The 11,403-nt window shown below is 40.1% G+C and overlaps 2 protein-coding genes and 1 pseudogene across 2 annotated transcripts; all 3 read left to right on the plus strand.

The window, feature by feature from the left end:
• Positions 1 to 226: 226 nt before the first annotated feature.
• On the plus strand, positions 227 to 1,161 carry LOC131883604 (nematocyst expressed protein 4-like). The gene is made up of 2 exons (XM_059231112.1): positions 227 to 368; positions 436 to 1,161. The coding sequence occupies exons 1-2, from the start codon at positions 363 to 365 to the stop codon at positions 865 to 867; spliced, it is 438 nt and encodes a 145-aa protein (XP_059087095.1). The 5' UTR covers positions 227 to 362; the 3' UTR covers positions 868 to 1,161.
• Positions 1,162 to 6,344: 5,183 nt separating this feature from the next.
• Positions 6,345 to 7,403, plus strand: LOC131883599 (uncharacterized). The gene is made up of 2 exons (XM_059231108.1): positions 6,345 to 6,506; positions 6,608 to 7,403. Exons 1-2 carry the CDS (start codon positions 6,501 to 6,503, stop codon positions 7,337 to 7,339), a joined length of 738 nt encoding a protein of 245 aa, XP_059087091.1. The 5' UTR covers positions 6,345 to 6,500; the 3' UTR covers positions 7,340 to 7,403.
• Positions 7,404 to 11,261: 3,858 nt separating this feature from the next.
• The window catches only part of LOC131884056 (adhesive plaque matrix protein-like), a 17,101-nt pseudogene continuing 16,959 nt past the window's right edge, over positions 11,262 to 11,403 (plus strand).

The raw sequence follows: 11,403 nt of genomic DNA on the forward strand, positions 1-11,403 counted from the left end.
TCGACCAGGACATGAACCAATGGTCTAAGATCAAAGCGACATTCCAAGAGTTGGATAAGATCCGGCCAAATGCATTTTTGAAGTAAGCTCACTGATAATTTCATCCCTTAGCTTCTGTTTAGACGAACTTTGGCACTCACACCTCCTGTTCAATAACTAGGACGTTACGTAGTGTGCTTCAGACTACATACAGTAGAACAAGAATTGTGGTCGTTGCGGTCCGGGAATCGAATGAAAAAGTGGTTTTCTTCCGCTAAACGGAAGCAAAAATCTGCAACAATCAACGGGTTAGCCAAAGTAATCACGCTATAAAATGCAACTCTGTTCACATTTTGCGTCAGTTCACAATAGAAGGAGTCAACATGCAGGTGAGTTCTATCATTCATTTCTCTAGGTCCATCTAACTGACCAAGCTCCTTCGTTTTTTCTTTTCAGATCTTCTTGACCGTCATCTTATTGTCTGGTGCCAGCCTTTTGAAGGCCGAGAGTATTCATGAGACTGCCACGAGGTATCCCAGTGATCAAGGATCCTTGTATGATCCCACCCCTGTTCCCGAATATCCAGAGTATCCTCCTCAAACCACTGAAGCTCCTCGGTATCCTCAACCTCAATACCCTGCCCCTCAACCTCAATACCCTGCCCCTCAACCTCAATACCCCGCCCCTCAACCGAAGTATCCCACTACACCTCGTCCCACGTATCCTACCACCCAGGCTCCAAAATACTCTCCCCCTGAGCCCAAATATAATCAACCCAAATATCCTCAGCCTCCACCCAAATACCCGATTCGATATGAGCAGGCCAAGCCTGAATATGGTTATGTCCAAGGCTACAAGCTCGTGGCTGTTCCAATTTATGCTCATTAATTATGACAAGTTTGACACTTTGTCCCAATAAATTCAGACCAACACTCCACCTTGATTCCCAAAGATCCTTCTTTACTTCAACATTTTGGTACCAGAAAAGCATCCTACAATAAGTTCGTGTTTTGTCTGAACCGAATAGAAATTTTTGATTGTTATGATGATTTCTTCTCTTCCCGAAGCAACCACGCCTTTTATAGCGTCTCACTTCCTTAAAATTAGAATTGCTATTTCTCACTCACAAGAGGTAAACATGATTCATAGTGGTATTATGAGATTCAAACCGTAAGTTAATATGATATCCGACGTCAGACTGACATGCAGGCACAATAAAATGAAAATTCAATTCCACAAAAAGAACATATTATCTTTGAATAAGTCATCGAAATGACTGATTATCAGGCACCCTAATATTACTCACGGCCAGAGTTCATAAACAGGTTGAGAAGGCAGGACAGCTAACATTCGCGGGAAAAACTTTGCCAACAAGGCTAGCCGCGCGGCATTATTCGTGTAACTCCATCCTAATAGGACGTGAGTGTGACAACCTCCACCCGCCGCCCACCGGTTGCCCCAATTTCACGATATGCCTCATCCATGATCTCACCTCAGGTATTAGGTGCGGCACTAAAGAGAGCATAAACACATTCACTTCTTTCAGAGATTTCACTTGCAGCATGCATGCTACCAGCAAAATTGATAACAATATCCGTCTACAATTCAAGATAACAAAATGCCTCTGGCAACTATTTCTTAACAAATTTTCCACTGGTTCATGATTAATGACCTCACACCGGTGCAGTACCCTCTGCACAGAATGAACTTCGTCATTGAGATGACTCAGGTAAGAGAAATATGTATTTCATATGAATTTTAAGGAATATGAAATGATGATTACCGTAGAAATCCGAAAAATAGTTTGTGAATTAGGTCAAAATAGTTGTTCTTAAGTTACGAAAACCAGCCAAAATAAGTTCCGAAAACGTAAAAGTAAGTTTAAAAAAGGTAAAAATAGTACTCTACTTGTTTGGATATTTAAATATTAGGGTGTGAGGGTGTTAAGGATGTTTAAGATAAAAATTACTTGATTGATATCTTTCACGATCTTCTTGCTCTTTGGGCTCAGTGCAATTCCAGATCTTCAAACTGGTAGTGGTAAAAGGATTCGCTAATCTTGGGATGGACACCGCAAGGCTCACCCAACTCCTTGATGGGTGAGGCTTTTGATTCCTGATTCTGACATTAAGACTGCTCTCACTTGCATTTTAGAACATTATTTTGGAGGCAAACGATGGGAGGGTAACCACTCCCTTTTAGATTGAAATTAGATCATTTCCAGTTTGACACTACGATATGTGCTCAACATTTCCTCTCAATGAAAGCTTGAGGTTTGATGTCAAACAAATCTTTGAGCGGGGACAAACACTGCCCGAAATATTTTCACATCCTTCCTGTACATATTTCCCCTAAACATGAACAAAACCCTTAATTTTCCCCGAAAATCCTCGGTTTGGGTTCTTTTATTGTTAAAATTGATGAAATAGTTTTTTTGCCGAAAAATAACCCAAACAGTTCAAAACTTAATTTCACCTAAAAAAATATCTTTCCAACCCCTAATGATGATTCAAGTGTCACGAGTCTTTTGAAACTTAAAGACTTGGAAAGAACCACGATTCAAAACCGAACTCACGAGTTTTTTGCTTAAAACAATCTAATCCTGAAGTTTCTATTTTCAAATCAATAAAATAGAAAACAACTTTTTTGTAGGGAAGCTGCTTCCTTAAAGACTGAATATTGTGCCAAAGATAAAGGGCACTCACAAGTTACAAGAAATGACCAATTGATCAAAACTTATCAAGCATTGTGAAAATTCCCCAATTAACTGAAAATATCTGAACAATCGCGGAGCTCCTCATAAGATTTGGGAAAAGAGAGAAATTTGACTTAAAGTCTTAAAAAGGATTAAAACAGGAAATGGCCACTCTATCCCTCCCAACTGGATTTATATTTTGTTGGCTTTTTGAGTCATTATCTCAAACAAAACCCACTTAAAAGGAGAACTCGTGAAAAAGGTATTGAGGAGAAAAGAAAATGCCAAGCAACCAAGCCATATAATGTGAAGTAGAGAGTGTGACCAAGCAAGCCATTGTTCATCTCTAGTCAGTGCAAAAAAACTGCATTGGGTGCAAGAGCTGTAAGAGACAGGAAAGTATAATCAGGAACTCATTCCTCACCCAAGTGATTGAAGTGAGAGAAGAGCTTCTGGAAGAGGTTGTTGGTTTGAGGACAGATTCAAATGTCAAGGAAATATTTAAGACTAAGCCCCTGAAAAACTTCTGGTGTTCTATGATAAGGTCTTATCCACGAGCGTTTAATACAACAGTTTTCAGTTCTCAGCCATGAACAGCATCAAGCTAAAATAAAGGCTTAAGTATGTGTTGGTGTCAGCCATGCGCCTGGCCTTGTCAGTGACAAAGTCCATGTTGGACCATCTGGTCGGTATCAGCAGGCTCTACCATTACATTACATGTTGCAGAGTCAACAAATTTGGTTTATTTAAGATTACAATTTTGAAATGAAGGTGTCAATGCGAGGTGTTTTGGTTAACGGGTCTGCAGAAGTTTTTGCAATCCCTAAATGGCCCGCGACTAAGAAAAGATTGGGAACCCCTGTTTTAGAGTAAGTTGTTTTTTTGTGCGCTAGGGCCTTGCTATGCAGCGCTTTCCTCTTGCCTTTTATAGTCGAATATTTTGTTTAAGCCCATAGCTCAAAATCATCCACCATCCTCTTTAACTGAGGACTCTCAATGAACGAAACCTAACAAATGTGTTCATCCCTCAATATAAAGTCTTGATCTTCCTGCCTAAAGTTAGGTACGTTCCAAATGAAATATCTCGACTCAAAAAGTTACAAAAAATTCCCTGGAACACTTTACATTGGAGAAACTAAGGTCTTCATCTTAACAATAACTTTTAACCAAGTAGTAGTAGTAGTAGTAGTAGTGGTTTAATATACCTGATAGAGGCTCCGAGGGGGTACACCAAGGGGCCGTGGGTTCGAATGCCGCCTTCGTAAATAAGCTCTTTACTCATCCACAACATTACCACATTTTTTGCGGACTTCCTCACCGCTACTTAGCATGGCATTCCCAGCAGTTCAAGACTTTATATTCATATAAATTTGATCCACCAACGAATTGGAATTGGCGAAGCTGGCCACCTCTTGGAAATAGGGCAGACTATTTTTGGGTCAAATGCAACAACGTTGAGAGATTTAAGTAACTGTGCCAAGCGCTAGAGGACAAAACTGACCTTACGCACCCCAACCAGCCCCCATTTGATGCATGATCATAGAATGACAGACAGCATGAGAAGCACTAAAGTTGTTATTTTGAATTGGTGGACTGAATTCTCACTTGAGTTGGACGGGAATGCTCTTGAATTGCTCGTACTGAGCACCTCATTTTCAATGAACGGAAGCGCTTATTTCCATAACCAGACTCCATGACACAGTTGAGGTTGAAATATGCACTCTTGTCTGGCTTGCGTTGTTTCCTTCACATCCCTATTACATACATGTAAACATAGGCACAGTCGATGATTTTAAAACTTGGTCAGGTCTACTTAAGGCTACACTGGTTTCCTCTTCTCCGACGACTAATGCAATGGGATTCGTTTTCAATGATTTTTTGTAGCAAAATTTTACGGATTTTGCAACCGAAACAAAGAATGTCATTTGACATAAAAGTTGTTATGTTTGATGGATCAAACACGCTCTATAACGAGAAATGGTCAAGAACAATAATGCAACACTTGGTCTACCAACGAATTGGTATTAGCCGACCCATGAAGCCCCTCAACTTAGGGTTGGTCAGAGATTTTGGACAAATACCTATCTAAATGAGTTTTAAACGATAAGGCAGGGTCGGACAAAACAAAGAGCTGCCTCAAGTTGCCGTAGGAGGTTATAGTTTCGGCTTTGACCCCCCGAATTGCTACATAAGCTTAAGCTCATTTCGGTAACATGAATAACCAGATGTCAAAATTTATGTTTTGACTTCAGTCAATTTCATTATTTTAAGATTTTTTTTAAGAGAAATGATATTCGAACATGGGGACGTTATATTTTTGCAACTGTCAATTTTGTAGAAAAATGGAGACCATGTGCCAACTCGGGAATAGCTGAAATGGAATCATTTGACAACGGACAATCTCCAGAGAGACCCTTTGACATTCTGAAGGCTAAATTCCTAGTTGGTGGCCTTACCATTTGTACTTTCATGGCATAGGGTAATCATACACAAATGTTGTGGTAGAATAGGAGAAATTTAAAAAAACAAACCGAAAATATTTTTGCCCCAAATTTACTTAAAGTTCTGCAAATAATTGTTTGCGTAAAAGCCTGAAATATAGGATATTTTTCCAAGAGAAGTGATTGAAATCACAAAAAAATGCCAAAAAAAAACCTGTCAAATTTTGTCTAAGTTCAGTCACGTACTGAGTACCGAGAGTGTCCAAACTTTAGGTTAAAACAAATCTCCATTTTCGTGGTATTCTTTTCATCATTTGAAAAAGCCGAAATTTTTTAACGCTTTTTATCTTTGGTTCAAGATCTTGCTCCATCTTTTTTTTTGTTACATATAAATGGACTTATTCTTTCGTTATTTTTTTTTTGGTCATGAAATGAGTCATTTTATGCTTATAACAAACACTTCTCGTGAATTCAGGAAAAAATCCTTTAGCCCTGGTTTGGGCAGAACTCGTTGAGATACGAGTTCAATAGGTTTTAAATTAGTGCAAAAGGAGAGCCTGATATTTTATCTGCCCTTTCCCAGTTAATGCTAAGGTACCAATTTATTAAAAAAAGATGTCCTTTTTTAAAGCTCTAAAGAAAAATAGAAAGTAAAAAGCATATCGGGGGCTTGACACTCATTTGAATCAACTTGTAAACAATGCTGAACCGCAAGACACATATCCGTTCGAAAGAAATATTTAGGCTCTGGACCAACAATGATCTCTAACGTCTCAAAATAGCCGATGCTCCTTCACCCGACCATAAGAAGATGCAGTTCCTTAATTTTTGGTGGTTACGTTGGCTCTACTTCACATCTGAGAAAAAAGGGCGCGGCTTTGGGTTGAACGTCTTCAACTTGAAGCGTACGAACGGTATTCGTGGTTGCTAAGCGGTCCAAACGTCCGTCAGAAATGACGCGTGCGTTGCCCTCATGAGTGACGACATACTTGGGCCTCCCAATGCGTCTCCTACCAATGGCAAACGCTAGTGTTGCAAAGTTGACGGAGGCTTGCCTAAAACAGGTTATGCACCCACGTGCTTCAAAGACCATCTCTCTACGTTATGCGTACGCAAGATTTCATAGAAGACATGGGTGGAGACATGTGGCTATGAGAAGAGCGTAAATAGTTTAGGTCAAAATTGGACGCTTTGCTCAAGAAATTTTGAAAGGGGGACTTGAAGGGAACCTAAACAAGACTTGGAGAGTGGGGAAAGAGCGAGTATAGTTTGCGCGTCCGTTACAATAGCCATCATCAACTACGAGTTGCTTTGGACTATAAAAAGGAATCGAACTCAAAAGTAGGCATCAGAATCATCTCACGTATTCTCGAACACACATCAACATGAAGGTTAGGAACTTCGACGAACTACAAATTTATGAATTGATCAAAAAACTTAGTAAGGGGTAAAAAACTGGACTCATTTTCAACTCGAGACTTTAACTTTTCAGGCTTTCGTCGCTATCCTCTCTGTTTTGGCTTTGGCCGCCGCTGACCAATCCAGCCATCAAACCATCAAGCACGGCAATGCTCCGGCTGTCCACTCCTCCATCCACAAGCCCCATGGTGGCTCTCATGCCCATGTGGTGAGCCAACCCTCCGCTCAACCCAACGAGGTCAACCAAGCCTACAACGAGGAGAAGTACACCGCCGCTGCCCACGCTCCCAGCCACGAGGTCCGCACCCCTGCTTACCACACCCCTGTCTACCACACAGCCCCCGCTTACAAGCCAGCTCCCTATCACCCTGCTCCCGCTTACAAGCCCGCCCCCTATCGCCCTGCTCCCGCCTACAAGCCCGCTCCTTACCACCCTGCCCCCTCTTACAAGCCCGCCCCTCACCACCCTGCCCCTTCTTACAAGCCCGCCCCTTACCACCCCGCTCCCGCTCATGGTCATGGTGATGAGTATGAAACCGCCCCCGTCTACCAATACGGTTATGCTGTGGCTGATGACTATTCCGGTGCCAACTTTGCCCAAAACGAGAACCGTGACAACTATGCCACCAACGGCGAGTACCGTGTGGCCCTTCCCGATGGTCGCACCCAAATTGTGAGCTACAACGTGGCCGATGCTTATTCCGGTTATGTGGCTGATGTCAGATACGAAGGAGAGGCCAAGTACGAGCCTTACCACCCATCCCCCAAGCCCGCTTACCACCCTGCTCCCGCTTACCAAGCTTAAGCCTGTCATGTTGATGATATTTATCGCAAAGCATATTTATCAATAAATCTTGCAAACCCCTTAACTATTGGTTATTACGGACTTCAAAATATCCTCATTTTTGGTTATTTTTTAAAGAACATGCCAACAATGAATGAACAAGCCCAAAACTCATTTTAGGGAGCAGGCAATTTAGCCGGGCATTGGAAAGAAACTTATACGTTTGGTCAAATAATTTCCTAGTTAAATGAGTAATTAACAGTTCATTAGGTTATTAATTCTCAAAAAGTAGGACATTTCAAAAGACAAGTTTTAAGACTTAGCAATCAACAAATAGAAATATTGTTTTTGGATATGATAATTAAGAAACATTTATTGTGGCAATTGAAACTTTTATTTTCTTTTCAGTTCTCTTCTTTTTCCTTCTCACCTTCAAAAAATGCGGCGTTTTTACTTTTGGCTCTTTAATCTTCAGTAAAATTTCATGGTGGTAAGGACTGGAGGAGAGAGTATTTCATTGATTTGACTAGCCTGAAGCCAGTTTTTTAAAGCTCGTACCTTGGAGTTAGGGGCTTAGAGGTTATCCGGTATGAAACTACACTGGCCAAAATGGTGAGCAAATGCTCATTCTGCGTAACGCCCAAGCCTTAACTCAGAGGTACGAGCCTCCGGATGGTCGATGCCTCGAGACCATATGGTACAGTAGCTTTCCCATTCCCACATTGTTCCTGCTTGCCTAATTTGGCAAAAGCTCAAGCTTTTCTTGAAAACGCAACAAGAATTCCAAAACTGTACACACAAAAAGAACAAACATAAAACACCTGCCTTTTTAGCCCAGGTCTCTTCACCATGAGATATTGCTCAGACCAAGCACCCAGAGTAACTAAATTTGATTAAAGAATTGGCATGGTTTAGAACATTTTTTGGGGGGTCCAAGGTAGGAAACAATTACTAGGGCTTTTGATTTCAATAAGAATGAAATATCTTGAAACCTTCGATAATTAATTCAAAATATTGCAATTTTTTTGCCTGTTGTCATCTATTTTTTTGCATTTAGAAAGGCTTATATCTTGGCCTTGGAGATTGGTTTTGCTGTGGAAAATATTATTTCGTGCTTTTTAAGATTATTTTAGTGATTATTTGCCCCTCAAAATGAATATTTTCCGAGCCCTGCAATGACTATTTCGCCGCACCAAAACGAACTTCTATAGATAAGTCTAACAATTTGCACTTTTTTGCTCGGGCAGCTTCGTGGCTTCAACTGACGGAAATATATGGACATGTTCTGTGCGGGTTTCACGAAAAGATTGTGATTTTCTGCACAACCGCTCCCTCTGTATTTTTCAACCTCACACTGACAAAGTAAAGGACTCAAGTGATGGATTATAACTTTTATTGTTGTTAGACATTGCTGATTGGCATGGGAAATATGCAAATGCCTTGTTTATAGACATTTCACCGAACGAAAACTTTTGACTCACATAATCTCATTATTTGACAAACATACAGGGCATTTCATACCAATGTAATATTATCAGTTATTGCAAGACAGCTAACTACAATATTCCAATGTGTTATTGCACGAAGTAGGCACAAGGTTTTTGTCAGAAATAAGTACATCTTGCTTCTGAAATCAACCAAAAGACTGAGAACGAGAGTGGTCCAGCTCTTGGAGCTGATAATAGGAACGACGATATAATTCTGACGTCGTGCAAGTAAAATGTAGCCGGTAATTTTGTCTTTATGTTCAAAAACTTCAAACTTTTAGCATTGCTTGAAGTCGATGAAGTCAGTTTCTTATTCAGCACATAGTCGAGAGCTTTTCAGCACGGTCAACGAAGTGACAGGTCATACAGTGATGGCTATATGCATTAAGATGGGGAAAATGTAAGACAACTTCTTTTTGGTAACTTTAGCGAAAAAATATTTACCTTGGAAAGATCTTGCTAAAAAACAATATGTAGCCCCCCATGCATGTCCTTGGATCCACGGCAACACTTAACCACCCATTATTGGTTGAGCCCACTTTGGTGCCCTTGAGATTAAAGCTGTGAGAGCATTCATACTGCATTGAATAGCTTCTGGCCAGATCGTGGCATTCTATTTTATGGTCTTATAAGCATCGTTTTTTCATTTATTGTTAATTCTTTGAATCGGTTTAGCTCAAAATCCAGTCATTGTGATGGTTGCTGGCTACTTGTATGGCGAAAACTATTTCCTTTGGTTCTGATCACTCCCGCTTTGTGTGTATCCCATTAGCAGACAAACATTGGTTGAACCCTTCTCATTGCTTTTGGGGTTCGCTAATAGCAACACATTTTGAGAACGTCCCTAAATTCTTGGTAATTTTACCCTCGACATTTTGGAATAAGAAACAATTTGAGCCACTTTTGTTTCCGTACAATCTTATATTTCTTAACATTCTAAGTATTTTCGTTCATATGAGCCATGGACGTAGTCAATCAGTATTAAACATACTCTTAATTATGTATTGACGTAAAATTTCAAGAACTTCCATTTAGCACATGCTTACTTATTCCGACTTAAAGGTTGAGCTTTATGCCTTAAAAGACCGAAAAATGGCCTAATTATGTTTCCAGTTATTCCCAAGGAATATGATTGTCCTTTTCAATGACAGGACAAGAAATAATATTTCTCCAGTCTCTTTAAATTTCTTTAAAAGCTAAAAGTGGCGAAAAAATGTCGCTTAAAACTGACAAAAGATGCACTATCCTATTATGTTCCTAAAATATTTGAACGATACATGCGCAAGTTTCATTTTCAAATTTGTCACTTTTTGCAATAATTAATGTCTATGAATTGATGAAATTCTAAGCCAACCTGCTCATGGGATTTTTTTTTCTTTGCGGACTACCTTAACGCTACCAGGAATGGAATCCCAGCAGTTCAAGACGAGGAGATTATTCAATTTACTGGACTTTTATTTATATATATTATTTGATCGACCAACGAATTGGAGTTGGCTGATCTGGCTAATCCTTGAATATAAGGTTGCTCGGGAACTTTAGTCAAAAACTTGCCCCAGTCTGACTTAAATCCTGCTACTGGATCATCGCCTACATAAGCCCAACGAATATTTGAGGGCAGCAAATTGAACAATGAAGGAGCCCGACAAAGAAGAGAGGTGGACTTCAGTGTTTTAACTAGTCTGGATTCTCGAGGACTTGAAGGTGCTCTCAATACGCACATTAAGCCTCTACGGTCACTACAATTGACCCTAAATCCTGGGTTGGGACAAAGCTCATGGATGCTTTTGAAGACGTACAATATTAGATACCTTTCGTACCTTCTCTGAACACTGTACAGTCCCAACCTTTCTAATCTCTCCCAATACGAGAGCTCCCTCATAACTGAATTTTTCATTGAAGCATTGAAGCTTGTTGAAGCAAACGGTGTTTTGATATTGGGCAAAGATATTAGTGACAGAAACACAACAAAAACTAACATCTTTTAAAGTTTTGAAGGTGTGATGTTAGTTTTAGTTCTTCCTCGGTCAAATGCACTTAAAAAAGGGTGCTGCCCCACACTTTTCCTTAAACTTCTTTTACTTCGCAAGTTTGTTTATATTCACCGTTTTTCTGCATTCTTCTGTCTGGGCCCTAAAAGTTAAAATGTCTAGGAAACCCGAGCAATTTGTCACCAACCGAAAAACTTCCTCAAAATATATGACACAAGTCATGGAAAGAAAGGATCGATGCATGTCTGCAAGGGTTCATTTTTTGGATTTTAGAATGATTGATTACAGATATTGATGTGTAAACGTAGTCTCAAGAGCGATTGTAAGAGGGCGATTCCGCATCTTTGGAAGTAGATAGGAGGCTGGACGAGGTGTCGCTTTGCCTTGCCTCTCAAACTATACTTGATGAAATAGGCGGGCGTGTTAAAGCGTACGTATAAAAACAGACCAACTCATGAAAACGGCATCCACTTTTGGTTCATTCATCCAATCATCAACATGAAGGTAAAACATGAGAAACAAAACTTGTTTTGAATCGTTTCCAGAAACTGAACCAATATTTTATAAAAAATACGGGCTTTCGTCGCTATCCTCTCTGCTCGGGCAG

This window comes from Tigriopus californicus, chromosome 7 (assembly GCF_007210705.1).
Source record: "Tigriopus californicus strain San Diego chromosome 7, Tcal_SD_v2.1, whole genome shotgun sequence".
Taxonomy (NCBI): domain Eukaryota; kingdom Metazoa; phylum Arthropoda; class Copepoda; order Harpacticoida; family Harpacticidae; genus Tigriopus; species Tigriopus californicus.